At 47.0% G+C, this 16,547-nt stretch overlaps 2 protein-coding genes across 3 annotated transcripts in view; both read right to left on the reverse strand.

The window, feature by feature from the left end:
- Positions 1-16,547, reverse strand: part of AGBL4 (AGBL carboxypeptidase 4) — a 1,274,144-nt gene that overhangs the window by 234,541 nt on the left and 1,023,056 nt on the right. The window lies entirely within an intron of this gene.
- The window catches only part of BEND5 (BEN domain containing 5), a 47,889-nt gene that overhangs the window by 27,292 nt on the left and 4,050 nt on the right, over positions 1-16,547 (reverse strand). The window contains exons 2-3 of one of the 2 annotated variants that reach the window (XM_065886542.1): positions 5,115-5,248; positions 2,634-3,018 (exon numbers count right to left, since the gene is read on the reverse strand). In XM_065886542.1, coding sequence (XP_065742614.1) covers positions 2,634-3,018; positions 5,115-5,248 — 519 coding nt within the window. Of the gene's footprint in view, positions 1-2,633; positions 3,101-5,114; positions 5,249-16,547 lie in introns of those variants that run through there. The other variant, XM_065886551.1, reaches the window with a different exon arrangement.

Raw genomic sequence — 16,547 nt, forward strand, 5'->3', positions numbered from 1 at the left:
CCCAAATTCGGTGGGTGCCGCTCCTCTGCTGTCCCACAGCAGAGCTTCTATCCCTGTGCTGGCACTGTGTCAGTGGCTGTCTCCCGTATCAAGCTTTGAGCTCCTCAAGGGGAGTGGGCAAGGGCGGTATCCTGAATGTACTGAACTTTAACCACTAGGCAAAATGCCTGGCACACAGCAGAGACCAGTAAATATTTGTGGAAGAAAGGAGGGAGGAGGGAAGAACGCAAGGAAAGAAGGCTCCCAAAGCCACAGCGTTGGGAAGTGGGGAAGTTGGGTTTAAATCCAGCCCTATCTGGTTCCAAAGACTAGACTAGAACAGACTAGACTACATCCATGAAAACATACAAACTCCCCTCAGAGTAGGGAGCCTTTTATTACACGCTTGTGGATTTATCTTAGAACCTGGCACATTATCATTTTCCGATTAACAAGTGCTAATCGATGGACTTTAAGCTTTCACAGGTCACGGAGAGCAGGCGTGGTTATCTGGGACACCCATGGTCCCTGGAGCAAAAGGCACTGCACATGGTGGATGCTTTACACATACTTGTGTCTTGAGCTGATTTATAGTCAGCCCATCCCACTGTGATGACGACAGTGACTCGGATCAGAGAAGAGCCAGCCACTGGCCCTCAAGACGACATTCAAGGCCTGTGGGGTGGGAGTGCCTGGAATGATCAAGACACTGAAACTATGGTCGGGGCCAAGTTTGTCTAAGTGTTTTAAGACTAAAGAGGAACATGCTGATACAAAATGCGGTGTCTTACTGCCCCAGAGGGTTAGGAGTGGCTTCTGGAGTTTAAACTCAGGTCATCATCATACAGAACAGGCAGCTTCCCTGGGAGTTGAAATAATGACGTGGAGAGTTTTTGTTGTTAGTATGCTTTGTTCCCCTCCCACCCTCCACCCCAAAGAAGTTTACAGAAGGCGTAGCATACAGAGTGCAAGGAAAATAAAAATTATTCATCCGAAGACCAGGAAAACACTTTTTCTCTCTGAAAAGCTCAGTTCTCTCCCGCCTCCCACCCCCACTCCAAGATCAATACAGTTTTCACACTTTTTTATAGTTAGGGTTTCTCTTTGAGATTTTATTTTGATAAAAAAATTTTAATAAGTTTTTACGTTGCACACGGCATGTGACCTCTGGTGTCACTGTGCGCCTCTAGGGGCTATGATTTGGCAGAACGGCCAAGGCGGAGTCAGGGGGTGGGGACATGACTAGCCTAGGAGTTGGGGATACGGTTTGAGGTGAGCTCTGCCTCTGCCTCCCCAGGTGACTCTGCCTAAGTCCCAACCTCAGCTTCCTTCTCTGCGACAAGTGCATGAAAAGGCCTCTTGACCGACTCCCTAGGCCACCCTGAAGATCTACTGAGGCACTGCCTTGGGGACATACTCTAGGTAGTAAAAGGCACCTGTAAATATAAGTAAGGTAGCACTTCTATCTAAACATCAAAGAGAAATGAGGCTTTACATGTCAATCTGTTATCTAGATAACACAAACCTTCCTTCTTGAGTATAAAATTGCATTTGATTTAAACTTCGGGGATGGCACCTGTGTCTCTAGACTAGTCTCTTCCCTTTTTGAAGCCAAGAACACTGATGCAGGCTTATTAATGACTGTCCTCAGGGGACGTGGAGGCTATGAACTTGTGTTATACTGATTTGCTCAATACTGACTGGCCTCTAGTTTTTACAGTCCTGGATTCTTGTGTTCTGAAAGAGCGTTTCTGTCTTTTCCTCTCAGGTAAGGAGTCATTTCTCCCTGCTGGCAAAGCTGCTCCCTTTCAGATTTCCCTTGATTCCTGCTTCTAAACCACGTCAGATGTGACTATCTAAAAACCTAGTTTGTTAAATTCAGTTGCAATATAAGAGCCTATCAAGTTCTTCTATGAGCAAACCTGAGGAGTTTTATACATCTTTACATTAATCTAAGGTCGTGTGCCTCCCTGCTCAAAACCTTTTTAATTTTTCTCATTCCTACCAAAACAAGTCCAGACACCCCAGGCTGGTATAATTTTCAAGGCCTTCAATCACCTGTTCTTAAACTACAGTTGCAGTCTCTCTTCTCAACGCCCCAGCGAGACTGCTGCCCTCTGCTTCCTCTTGTGCCTTGAAAGCCCGCCCACCCTTCAAGGCCCACCTCCTTCCCGAAGTCTCCCTCAGTTACAAATAGCCTCGCTCCATCCTTTGAACTCTCCTGTCATCTGATCCACGTCTCTCCTGCGGCACTGATCACTTTCTGACTTAAAAGGAGCACATTTGCCGGGATGCTGTCTAGCTGTCTTTCCTATCCTGAAACCCCCTTGGAGAGGTTTCCTATTTCCCCTGGTCCTGCCTCTTGCCACATGGATGCATAAACGAGTGGTGGCAAATACGCTGCCAGCTCTCGTTCTCTGAGCCCCGTTTCTTGACGTTGCCCGCTGTGCTCTGGAGAGCTAAGGCTGCCGCACGCCGAAGCTCCTGTCAGACTGGCTCCGAGAGGGGAGTGACTCTCCCTTGGGGTAACTCTGCCCTTCCCTCGCCTCAGGGAAGCTCGGCCTGCCTGTCCCCGGTGCCCTCCCGGAAGGGGGGGGCGGCACACGCCATGCCCCCGCGGGGAGTGGCAGGCGGCCCGTGGCGGGAGCACTCACCACTGCCCAGCCTGAGGAGCAGCACGTCCTGCAGCCTCCGGTTGAGGTCGCGGAGCTCCTTCATCTCGGACGCCAGCGCCCCGTACTCCTTGAGCTTCTTAGCCTGCTGAACCAGCTGCCTGCGAGTCCGCTCCAGCTCCTGCTGGAGGTGGCGCATCTCGTCCTGCTGCTGCTGGTAGTTGCGCAGCAGCTCCTCATACAGAGCCCGGGGCACACCGGCGTCCTCCAGACTGTCCATGTCCTCTGGGCCCGGGGAGGCCTCCACGAAGACCTCTTCCGGACATGTGCTGTGGCCCAGGCTCAGGCCGTTCTGCTTCTCCAGCCGGGCCACCACTGCCTCGATGCTCTTGTGTGCCACTTCACTCGGCTTCCGCCCCTCGGGTCTCTGTGTAGGACAACGAGAATCAGTTCAGGCAAGGGCAGCTGGGACTTTCTTGGGCTGCGGCTCAATATTTCCCCAGACAATCCTAGAATCACAGAACCACAGAACATCAGTGCTTGGAGAAACTTGTGCAGACACGCAGTCAAAGCCCTTCACTTTACAAAGGGGGAAACAGAGGTCCAGAGTGGGGAAGGGTCTCGCCCCAAGTCACACAGTCAGTTAGTGGCAGAAGCAGGACTCTGGTCTCCCAGGCCAGCACTTCTTCCGTTCCATCACTCTGCCTCTTGGGTGCATATTATAATATCATGACTGCCCTCCCCAATTCCCCAGGCTCCCACCCTACCCATAGGGCCCAGGCAGTGATCTGCTCACAGGGAGTATTCAATGTGTATTTGTGGAGAATCAGTAACAAATCAGGCCAGGCCTAGCCATCCCAGGGGAGCCATCACTCAAATCTCTTCAACAACAAAGACATAAAAGCCCCTCCCCAACCCTGGTGGAAAAAGGGCATTCCACCAAGTAAACTTCTCCTCAAGAATGCTGCAGTTGGGAAGGACGCTAAGAACTCTAATCTAGGGCAGGAATCGTGTCTTATTTTCTGTTCCTCCACTGCCTACTCAGAACTGGCACTTGGCAGGGGCTGGATCAATGTTTACGTAACTGCAAAGTTCAAAGAACGCTAGCACTGGAAGGTTCTTTCTGTTGAACTCCCTCACTTTACAGGTGAGGAAACTGAGGCTCAGAGAGGGGAAGGACTACACTCAGGGTCACACAGTGAGCTACAGAGAGAGTCAGACCCGGAACCTGAAGCCCGACTTAGAGCACTAGGCTCCTTCCCCCACATGTGTTAGCCTCTCCTTGGACTCTGGCCAAGTTGAAGCTCAGCAAGAAGTGGATACAGAGAGGACAGTTTAGTGAGAAGACAATTATCTAGGACTACCCAGGAGTTGGGGTTTCAGCTGCCTGAGGCCAATTCCAGCTCAGGTGGACAAAGCTCCCACTGAGGGGAAGTGGGAGTTAGAGGACCAGTGCAGGAGGGCTATAGGAGCTCTCCTGATGGGGGCACTTGTGGGAGATGCAGACAGCTGGAGATACCAGATTCCAGACAACTTAACTGTGTCCGGTCAAGCCTGCCTTAACCTCTCAATGAGTTCCTGAAAATTTTGAAAAAAAAAAAAAAGAGAAAACATGACTCTGAGATTAGGTTACATGAAAAAACCCTATCCTGTCATTTATCCACTGGGATAAAGTGCTGCTGGTAGTCTAGATGAGTTGATTCATTAAAATTGTAATGATCACTTTGGATACCCGTCTGCATCACTACACTGTGAGACCACTAAGGGCAGTGACCATGTCTGTCTAATCTCTATGACCCCAGGAACCAGCAAGGGGCCAAGGCCCATAGCACGGGTGCAATGAATGCATGAACTAAACTCAACTGCATCTTTTGGACTATGCTTTGGGGATGTCCTTGGCCCGTGTCCAAAAGCAGACTGCAGTCAGTGCAGAAGGCATCCCTCTTCCTCCTCCCTTCCTCCAGGGCACCCATCGTACAGAAAAAAACATCTGGCTTATCGAACAAGATATTCAGCAGGCTTACAAGCAAAGGCTGGAGGAGAGCAACTAGGGCGCACACCAAAGGAAATGCAACCTCACACACAAGTTTTCTTCCAACCCAAGGTCACATTAAGCCCTTTGTCTGAACCTGGCGCACCCCATCTCCTCGTGAGTCCACCCTTAGCTGTTCGGGGGCAGCCTGATAGTGACTGGCTCTGAGCTGCTGCCCAAGAGCAGCCATGTTCCTGGAGCCTAGCAGTGACCTCTCCAGAGCTGGAGGCCAGACGGAAATGCACCATTCCCAACCCTTAGCAGCCATGACACTGCACAGATGGTACAAACAGGACAGCGCTCCCTGGAAAGTCAGCCAGCAGAGCAAACTCACGCCAGCCGTCCCGAGCCTCTCCCAACGTGAGAAAGTCATGGCCTGCGACACCAGGGGGCATTTACATGGGCAGAGGAGGCCAGACTGGAATTCTTTAGCTATAAGAAGTCTGAAACTGCTGTCCCATACTTCCAAAGAAGAGGAAAGGTGTTGTTACCTTGATGTGTCTAAGCTGTAAATCTTCTTCCCCGTAATCTTTAACTTCCCCATCTTCTTCTACATGATTGAGAGAAAGTTTGGGGATTTTTATTTTCTTCTGCATCACACTGTTTTCAAGGTCAGATTTGTCTTCTAAAATGCATAGCAAGAGAATAAGGTTCATTATGAGTCAAAATGCTCAACATGCCCATAACCTCAAATACTAGAGAATGTCTGAGGCCAGACCAGTTAAAAAGGAAAAGCAAACAAACCCAAGACACGTTTGTTCCCTTCTACATGCAGGGCTCCTAGTAGCAGCAGCACAGATCAAACTCTAGGATCAAGGGTATATGCTAAAGGCACCACCATAAAAAGCATTGAAATAGCTCCCAGTGAATTTGCTGAGGGGTTTCCCTAAGTATATCTTCAAGGGTGGCCTTTTATGGAATTCTAGAATCTTGGAACTGGAATGGCCCTTAGATTGCTATCTGGTTTTAACTTAACTAGCACATGAATCCCTCAACAACCGAGATATTTCTAAGCAAATGATCTCCCAGGAAAACCTGGTGGGTTTCTGCCCGCTCAGGTACTGATGAGCGTGAAAGGATGATAGCTCTTACGGAGATAAAGCCTGAACTGGAGCTGAGGTACAGCCTCCCCACAGCCCAGACACAAGACAGGCTGAGTTAAGACAGATACAGGAAGAGTAACTAGCAACATTTACTGGTATCAGATAATGAAATGACAGAGTTTGGGGGGCCTCAGTGACCAAGTGGCCCAACTCTCTCTCATCTTACAGGTGAGGATGGAAGGCGCGTGCCCAGGGTGTGAGTCTGAGGAAGAGGCAGGAGTGGGAAACAGGCCTCTGGCAACTCAACCACTGCTTACGTGTGATAACAACACACACTGACGTGCATTACAAACTACAAAAGTGCTACACAAATACAAAGGGATACTACTTCTCCTCACTTTCTTATTCTTTAAACTCAACTTCAGATAATCTGAAAGAGAATTATTTTTCTCTTGCACAGATTTCAAACTTTACTTCCCAGATCTGTCTCTCACTGTAGATGTCCACAGTAAAAATTCAAAGAGGACAGTTCCAGAGGTAGAAACTCGAACATGCTCTGGAACTGGCCCTTGTGGTAAATACTTTGAGGTCCTGTTTTCCGGGCCTGAACTGGGACTCTGGGAATTACTATTTCTTACTCCTCAAAGGTTCCCGCTGCTGCTATATCTTAAATGTAGTTTGTAGCATGTTGCCCAATGCTGGATGTAGCATGTGGCCAGGGAGTGGGTAAGTTCTGTCTCTCAGGGTCTTTATGTGTGAGTGTGTGTGCACATGTATGTGTGTGTGTTGAACATGCTCTTACACTTCCCCCAGTCCAGGCTTCTCTCCTCACAACTTGTTAGCAAAGTTGAAAAGGAAGCCTGTAAGCACCTAACTATTCCAGAATGCAGTCAAATGCCAAATCTTCCTGAATGTATCTTAAGAATGGAGCTCCAGCTGGTCAAGGGTGGGACTGCAGTATCAGAGAGGCCTCAGTGTAAAGCTCAGCTCTTCCGAGACAGGGCGCGAGGAGGAAGAAACAAGGTCTTAATCGCATGACCTCAGGTGTCTCCTCTATAAAGAAGTGTGGGGACGACAGCGACAATGCTTCACACACTTAACCACACAGCATGGCTGGTACACACTAGGCACTCAATGAACAGGATGTATAAACTGGTATTATCAACAGGCTCAGAATCGTTTTATTTCCCTAAGCATAAGGTGGACAAAGATACAATTAAAACAAAGGAATGACTTAAGAAGGGTATCTAGTGTAAGGGAAATGCCCCCCAAAAGAAGAGGCCGTCTTGCTAACAACCCCTCCTGATCAGAGATGAAAATGCCCATTCCCACTAGTGGAGCAGCAATCCTAGGCTTCTAGTTTCACAAAAAGGCCAGTTCTTGTTCTTGTTCTCTTTGTACCTATAAAATACACCCAATGGGTTAGGCAAGAACAACAGCAGGGACCGTGGTCTTTCTAAAAGAGCAGTAGTTCACCTCCTATAAATCACTGTCCATTCCTTCTAAGTCAAAAAGCTGCTAAAATATAAAACCTAAAGAAGGTGCTCCAAATGAAATTATCCTGAAATGGGATGGGTGGGTGTTTTCACATGTGAAAAAAGAGGGGAGAAACTGAAAGGGATGTAGAGGATGAGGGGGGGGTGTTAGGACTTCTGAATGTGTTGAGGCAAAGCTCCTGGGTTAGCCTTCAGCTTGACAAGGTCAAGGGCAAAAATTTGAGATGTAGCCACCGAACTAGAAATGACAAGCTATGCTCTGCCTCCCTGAGCTGAAGCTCTGTAGCTGAGAATCATGCTGGTATGGAGAGAAGCAGTCATTCAGGCTCACAAAACTGGGCAATATTTCAACTGGGAGCAATCCTCAGACCATTTCATTTAACCCTTTCAAAATGGAGATGAGGTTCCAAACGGTAAATCCATGCATCCGTCTACTCCGCAGTCAGGCCCAGGGATACAGGGGGAGCAAGACAGGCAGGGTTCCCATCCTGGTGAGCGCATCATTGTGCAAGGTCACAGAAGTTAGTGCCATAACATGAACAGCATGAGAACTCAGACTGTGCAACCGGAGTTCAGAGCTTTTCCTCCTATGCCTCCGCTTAACATTTACTGAGAATTTACACTTGCAGGATCTGGCTGGGGCCCTGAGGCACTGAGAATGAACACCTGCTTAGGGGACACAAGATAAAAACCCACGAAAAAGAAAAGCCCTCAAATAAGACTGAGATAAGATCTCAAATACTGAATGTGAATAAGGGGAAAGTAACTGCTTTAGGATCTTGGGGGCAAGGGAGATCACTTTGGTCAGTGTAACCATGGCAGGCGATTGAGAGGAAGGGCCCTTTGAACAGGACTCCTTACTTACAGGGTGGTCTTGGGTAACTTAATTTACTTCTCTGATCCTGTTTCCTAATCTGTGACTTGAAGTAAATAATTCCTACTCACATTGCCAGGACGCCGTGAAGATGATCAATTCTGTGTGCTAAGAACCTGAGCGGAGTGAAGAGCACTTGGACCGTCAGTGTACATAAAAGGACAGCCATTTACTGATGGCAAGAAGAGGGGTAAAGGACAGAAACCAAAAAAGAAAGATTGCAAAAACATTTAGACCGGAATGGTTACAAAAGATGGTTCAGTTATAGGCAGGAAGAAAAGGTGAGAAAGAAAGTTAAGGTGGCTGGGGCTTGGAGAATAACTGGCCTTGAACGCTAAGGTGAGAAGAACTGAGGTTCAGCCTGCAGGTGTGGAAAAGTCAGACAGCCTGGACTCCAGGTCCAGTTCTGCTACGTGGTAGATGTGAGAAGTCAGGCCAGCTGCTGTGTCAATGAGCATCGCTGATCTCTTTCCGTAGGAAGGGAGACAGAATACTGACCTCAAGTGGGATCAAATCAGCTGAGTATATGTGCCTTGAAGGCAACAAGAGTGGTACTTATAGCATATGACAAAGCTCAGCAGAGCCTGTGGCTGGCCCAGGGCTGCTGCAGGCTTGCCCCTGGAGGCGGAGACCTACTCAGCCACCTGGCTTGAGAAGGGAGACACGTGAGAGAGCCTTACTCCCCATATGATGACAGGAGCCCAACTCCCACCGGCTATACCCAAAGCTCCACGCCCCCTCCATCTGACTGGAATGCCCCCTCCTTTCCTTTCTGTTAGACAAACTCCACCTAACCTCCACTCAGCTCCTCTTTCCTCCTCTAAGGTCCCATTACACCTTACACATACCTTCTCTGTAGCCTATTTTCTTACTATGTTGCAATCACCTGTTCCGAGGTCTGCCTTTCCCACGGGAGTGTGGGTAACCACAGGGCAGGGCCCGTATCACAGGCTTGGCCATACAGTATAGAGGCTCATCAAAAAAAAATGTTTAGTGAAAGAAAAATAAAAAGAGGCTATACCAGTAAGCATATGAAAAGATGCTCAAAATCATCAGTCATTAGGGAAATGTAAATCAAAAATAATACTATCAGATATACTTCATACTCACTAGGATGGCTACAATCAAAAAAAAGAAAAGAACAGAGAATAAAAATAACAAGTGTTGGGAGGATATGGAGAAACTGGAACCCTCATACATTCCTGGTGGGAATGTAAAATGGTGCAGCCACCATGGAAAAGAGTTTGGCAGTTCCTCAAAAGGTTAAACAGAATAACCATACGATCCAGCAGTTCCACTCTTAGGTATGTACTCAAGAGAAATGAAAACATGTTCATAGCAACATTATTCATAATAGTCAAAAGGTGGAAACAAGCCAACTGTCCATCAACTGATGAATGGATAAACAAAATGTGGTATATCCACGCAATGGAGTATTATTCAGCCGTTAAAAGAAATAAAGTATTGATACTTGCTACAACATGGATGAATCTTGAAAGCATTATGCCAAGTGAAAGAAGCCTGACAAAAAGGCCACATGATATATGATTCCATTTATATGAAATGTCCAGAACAGGCATCTCCACAGAGACATAAAGTAGATTAATGTTTTCCAGGGACACAGGGGAAAGGGGCAATGAGAAGTGACCACTTAATGGGTAACAGGGATTTCTTTATGTGTGATGAAAATTTTCTGGAATTAGATAGTGATGATGTTTGTAGAACACTGAATTGTACACACTCTAAAATGGTTAACATGGTGAATTTTGTCTTATGTGAATTACACTTCAATTAAAAAATAGGCTACCACTTTTAGAATGTCTATTACCGACCAGATGCCACTATACGGCTCTTCACATATATTACTGTACTTCCCAACTACCCTGCAATCAAGTATTAGCTGCATTTTTTTTCCACAGAAGAAGAAATGAGACTCAAAGAGGGCCTAAAGCCACCCAGATGCGAAGGCACAGAGCCAGGATTCGATCTAGATCTCTTTGCCCCCCAAGCCCACGCTCTAGTCTCTCTAAAAACACATGCCTGAAATATGGTTGAGCCATATTCATAAATGCTGAACGAATGAATGATGGCTCTAGATAAGGACATCTAAATTCCCCAGCCTGAAGTTCAAAGCAGAAGACCACTTTACTCCTGCTCTCCTGCCACACCCCTCTGGCCTCAGGAAGTCCCCAGATAGGAGTAACTATCGCCAGGCACAGCGAATTAGGTTGTAGGCCAGGGCTCAGGGTTTGAATGGGTCCTTTGAAAGGGTAGGATGAGCAGTGCAGGAAGGTCTGAGTGACAGAAGTAAGTTCCTGAAAGGAGCAGAAGCAGACAGCCCCTCGAGTCACATGTCCCCTTACCTGGATCCTGGCTGCCCCAGTGCTTGGCCAGGGGGATCTTGAGGCCCCTCTGAGAGGTAGCTACCTGCTGGCTCCATCCTAATGCCCATCACCCTCCTCCCTGCGCCGTGCTCCCTGGATGAGGGCTCAGGAAGATCTGAGGCCTCCACTTGTCCTTTTCTGCAGTCACTGGACATTCACTGGGCCCCTGTTCTGTGCTGAGCTCTCTGCTAAGTGTTCCTTGCCTTTCGGATCCTTACAACCCAGGATGTGCCAAGAATCCCAACCGGAATAGAAGGCTTGACTTCCTGAGAGACGCTGGCTCATGTGGGGGCGAACCTCCAAGCTCCAGGCCTTCCTAATCCTAATCCCAAATTAAAGGTGGTGCCTCACGTCCGCACCTAGTCCACAGAAGATTACGGAACACTCAGTGTCACCGTAAAAAGTGGAAGAACTGGTTGGGAGAGGGAGGCCCAGGATTTAACAAAAGCAGCCCAGTCTTTCCAGTCAGGGAGTCCTGGCTTGGGATTCTGCCTCTGCTACATACTAACTGTGGGAACTTGGGCAAGCTACTTCACCTGTCCGAGTCTCACTTTCATTATCTGTAAAGTGGGGATAATAAACTGTTTTCCAAAAGCTAGTGCATATAAAACACCAAGCACGGTGCCTTTCTTGTCCCAGGTGCTCAGTGAATAGTGGCTGTGAGGCTACCCCTGTGGGCTGTGTCATTGGCTTTTATCCTGTGGCAAAGAGACCCGTACCCGACACAGACTGAGACACGATGAAAGAGATGTTTGGGGAAGATTAATGTGGCAATGGCAAGCGAGATGGATGAGGTGTGAGGAGGAGACTGAACACAGGGTGACAAGAAGCCGTAACTCTTGACTGGTCACATTAATGAAGGTGAACGGTGGTGTGGATCACCTAGGACAGCAGGTAACTTCATGCAGCATTTTAATGTGGCTTTGGAGTATGCTTCTGGCTTTGCATTCCAGGAAACCACAGAAGAAATTAGCAGGAGACTCAAAAAGGATGAGTCAACCCACCTCTCTGGTCAACCCACCTTTGCAACTGCTCCAAGCTTAAGACCAAGTAATCAGTTTTAGTGTAAACAGAAATAAGTATGTAGCCTCTGAAGAGATAAACTTCATTGATTCTAACTTCCTGATTCTTTTGTTTTCCAGGGCAAGAAAACCACCAAGGATTTGGGCATCAACTTTCTCCTTCTCCTTTCCAGCGACTATGCTGTCAGCTAACTGCATGCATCTTATTCAACAAATACTGAGTAAGCAACTACTACGCGCCAGGCCCCATGCCAAACTCTTTATTAACATCAATACATTCGATCCCCATAAGGATTCTATTGAAGCAGAAACTGAGGGTCAGAGAGTGAGGTGGCTTGCCTAAGACACAAAGTTATTAAATAGCAGAGCCAGACGTTCCAGTCAGGCCTGCATGTCACTCGGGCCCTGGTTCTATCATCTAATTATCCTACAGGAACAAGAGAAAAATTACCAAGTTGCTGTAACTTCCTCAACTGAACTAGAAGGCACATATAATATGGTGAGTGTGTCAACATAATTTCCCCAGCGCCAGCTTTTTTCCCAAGCCTTTGCCTACATCCAGGAGAATCCTGTGATCAATGCCCAAATTGAACTTAGTGTGACTTGATACCAACCTCCCGAACTCCAAGCTTATCAAGACCACCAAGCCCTAAATAACCCCCAAATAGAGTCCCTATTCAAAGCCATAAAATACGGTAGAAGCTGCTCTTCAAAAATATAGAAGAACTTGGTATTTGTCATTAATCTGAGAGGGAGGAACATCCCATTAAACTTACCACTGGAAAAAAAAAATGGAGGCATGTTTAATGAGCAAATAGTGTTTTAGAAAAGAGGCCGGTGGACAGGAAATCCAATGCAATTCTGTCTTCAAACGTGAAGATACTCCTGAAGAACTTGAAATACAGTTAAAATGGGAGCGGTACTGTCTTGACTCCCATTTTACATAAAATCATGCTGGATAATTAAAAGAATCCAATGTCAGAGTTTAACGTGGTGTGGGATTGTTAGCTATGATGAAGTTCTGAAAGGCTAAACATAAACTGTTTTACATAGGTTTTGTCTTATTTAAAAAACATCTATATGCAAGTTTAAAGTTCTTCATCTGTGTAAAAACCTTGCAAAGTCTTATGTTTGCATTAAAAACAGACATGCCACAGAAAAGGCATGCATATCTCATTCTCTGGCCTGTGGCGTTTGTTTTTTTAAAAATCCAAGGCAGACAAAATTCTCAAGTTTCAAGGATTGTATCTAGCCAAGACAACACGAAGATGAGTGCCCTGCTGTGGTAAAGCAGAAAGAAATCAAGAGACACGGGTTCGAGGCCTGGCTTTGTCACTCACTCTCTGGGTGACCAGTTACTTCCTTTCAGCTTTCTTTTCTGTAAAACATAGGGACTAGACTAGAAAACCTTAAGAGATCCTTCCAGCTGTGTGACCAACTGGCCAGCCACAGGGAATTCCACTTCTCTTTCTCTTCTATGCAGTGCCGGGCAAGAGTAGATGATCTAATCCCTCCAGGTGGGCTCGTTTGAAGAACTGTCCCGCTGAGACCGTCCGAAAGGGGAGAGAAGAACTGCCAACCAGGTTTCAGTAGGTCTCCCTGCTCTCACTCCCATGGCCTCACTGGCCTTGGCACAGCGCTAGGGCACAGACAAAACGAGGAACCTCATCCTTCTGACTCATTTGTCTAGCTACCCTCATGTGCTTCACCAGGCTGTTGCCAGGGTAATAAGTGGCCCCGCCATAGGGTCACAGAGGGGCAACACATGGGGGGAGATGGTAAGCCCTTCATGCTAAAGTCAAGCCGCAGGAGGATTCACAACACCCACAAGTTAAATTTTAAACGTGTCTTCTCCTTGGTCCTCTAAATCGCTCCTTTCCACAAATGGTGGCACCCACGACTAAGCGAGCTTTTCTCTCAAGAAAGCTTAGCCACCACAGTCCTTATCAGCTACCTATATTTAATGAGTACCTACTATGTGCCAGATACTTTTCCATATTACCTTGCTAAATAACATAGTGGGCAAGTCACTCGTTACCATCTCTACGTTACATCTGAGTACCTGAAACTCAGAGAAGTGAAGTAATCTCCCTAAGGTCACACAGCTTGTAAACAGCAGAGTCACGGTTTGAACCCAGACTGTCTCACTTCAAAGCCTATCTTCTTTCAGCTCTCTAAATCTTCCTCCTTGATACTCAAGGAAGCGACCTGGGGGAGGGGGTCATTTAACCAATTCTCCCATAGGACAGGATTTCATTCCAGAATATCCACCTCCCCTGACAGGGAGCTCATCACTATGCTTAGAAGCCCTTTCCGTTGTTCATCCACTCTCTCGGCTATTATTATATTCCTCCCACCAACCGCTTTGAATTTCACTCTCTGGACCTAATTTTGCTTTCTGGGCCTCAAAGAACAGGTCTGATTCTTCTTCCAGTGGGGCAAAACTCAGACATTCAAAACTACCAAAATATCATCCCATGCAAATCTTTTCTTCTCCTGCTTATATATTTAGCTGTCCTATCCTACTATGTCTCACCAATGAGCTCAGAGGAAAAAGTAGTTGCTGTGTAGTTAAAAGAAACAAAAGCAGGCTTAGATCTGGGATACAAAGACCTCGCTCCTTGTTGGATTTCCAGGACACCCATCTCTCCTGGTTATCACTTGATTCTTAGTCCATCTCTGGCTGCTTCTCCCCAGTCACCTTTTTGGGCTCTTCTTCTTCAGATGTGCCCTTAAAAGCTGGTGTTCTAAAGAGTTCCGCATGATTCGCTTACTCTGCCCCCTCTCCCTCTGTGAAACCACCACTTCCATGGCTAATGACTTCCACATTGGGACCTTCAGCCCAACTTCAGAGCACTCTCCTGAACCTTGGGCCACGTGCCTAATCACTCTCCTGGAGTATCTGCCCAGATATCCCATGGGCCCCCAAGATTCATCTTGTCTCAGACTGAACTCAATATCTCCTCTTCCAACCAACTACTTTTCTAATGCTCCCCACGGAGGGAGGAGAGCCCAGACCACCACGTCATCATCACACACATCACCACAACCAGACAGGTCCCAAGTCCTATGGATTCTCCTTCCTCAGTCCGCCTCAGAGCCATCACAACCACTGCCACCCTAGTTCGGGTATCATACTTTTCGACTGCCCTGACTCACAGTTCTCCAAGAGCTTCATGTGTATGGGAAGACCTTAGCCCACTGCCTGGCACTTACAGCACCCACTAAACAACTGTCTGCGTAGCTCTCTTCTCCCAGGGTAAAATAAGAAGCCTTATCTCACAAGGATGTAGACAGAGTATGTATACGGTAATTCCTAGCATTGAACCTGGAGCCTGGTGAGTTCTTAATAAATATTTAATAAACGAGTCCGTGAAGGCAAGAAACAATGCCTACTCCTCCTCCTTTATTTCCCTCCAGTGTCAGACTGACCACCTAGTGTAACTTAATACCTGGGGGACTTAAATGAACCAGAGAAAAGCTCTTCAGGGTATGTATGCTTTTCCAGTAAGCATTTTAAAATGAAGAGTACACACATCTTCTCTCTCTAAGGAGCTTATGAGACAAAGCAGGTAGGCACAGTGGAAAGAGAATAAATCTTGAAGTCAAAGATCTAAGTTTGAATTCTACTTTTCTGGTGCGTTTTTAAAAATAAACACCAGTGTGCTCTTGAATGACAAGAAAACACACCAAAGAGCAAGACCTGAGCTTGCCTGGGGCAATTTCTTCTTTCATCCTGTGAACCAGAACTCTGCAATACTCAGCAACACATACTATTTAGTTGTAACAAATATGTGGTTCTTAAACATGACAAATCACATCAGACGGGACCTTAAATGGTTAACATTTCAGTAGAATCTGCAACAGATGACAGCAGGCAAGTTCCAATCTTCGCTCCAATGTACATCAGCAGAACATGTCAAAACCTAAATTAAAAGTTTTCACTCGCTTAAAAAAAAAAAAAAAGAATCCTTTTGTTGGCAGTCTCCCACTGATGACATGCAACAATCTTTGCATATGAAATCGGCTACTCCCCTGCTTCACTGCTAACTTTGTAGAAGTTCCAAAGCATTTCTGGAGCAAGTGATCCATTTGGACCAACAATGCCAAGCTGGGACCTGAGCCCTGAATGAGCTAAAATTACCAAAGCAAGAAGAACGTGGCTTTGGAAGCGATTTCCCCCAAGTGTGGGGTTTCTTCTAGTCAAGGGAGTGATAAAGAATGTTGACTTTTTCCAGGTGAACAAAGTTGAAGGAAACCTCCAAAACTCACTGCAGGTTTCTGTTCTGAAAAACACGTTGCTGCTACAGGGGTTCCTGTCCTCCCTACTTCTTCTCCCCAAGCATAACAAATGCACCTGTCTTCCCCAAGTTGGTGAGTTCCACTTGGGCTGACTGGAGTGGACTACGTGCTGGGCACCATGGATGCAGAGAGAAGGAAGGCAGGTCCCTGTCCTGGAGGAGTTCACTGTCTGGTAGGAAGACAGACCTATTCACGACTAACCAAAACAAGACACAGAATGCTAAAGATAACTGAGGAACAGCAAAGTAAAAGGAGAGCTCCGAGGAAGGAGAGTCTCCCTTGGGGACTGAGGGTGGAACAGGGAGCTGTGGCATTCGTCCTCAGCTCACGGGACTGCAGGCATGTCACGTGTCTGCCTTCTCCACTGAAGGGGAGCTCCATGGGCAGAGGCCCCATCTCACACCATGATTAATCCATCCTCGTTGGCTCAAAGGAGTGCCTGAGGGAGTGTTCTCAAGATGGCATGAAGTACCGCAGGCCTGGGGGAAGCTGGAGAAATGGGGTTGGTCTGGGGCTGCTATGAACGCCCCGGCTGAGAAGCTTAAGTTTTATTCAGTAGGCAACAGGGAGCTACAGAAGGTTCTAAGGAGAGAAGTGACTTGACTAAGACTGTATTTTGGAAGATTTTTCTGACAGCAACTCGGAAAACAGATTGAGGCAGGGTAATCAATTAGAAGGCAGATGTGCTGGCTTAGATAAGAGCTGGTGCACGCCTGGATGTGGGCAGTGGTGGTAGAGTTGGAAAGATGTACAAGATAAACCACAAAGCCCACCTAGAATGGGCCCTTTCTCTGTGCTGCCCT

Source organism: Phocoena phocoena, chromosome 1, assembly GCF_963924675.1.
Source record: "Phocoena phocoena chromosome 1, mPhoPho1.1, whole genome shotgun sequence".
NCBI classification, from domain to species: Eukaryota; Metazoa; Chordata; class Mammalia; order Artiodactyla; family Phocoenidae; genus Phocoena; species Phocoena phocoena.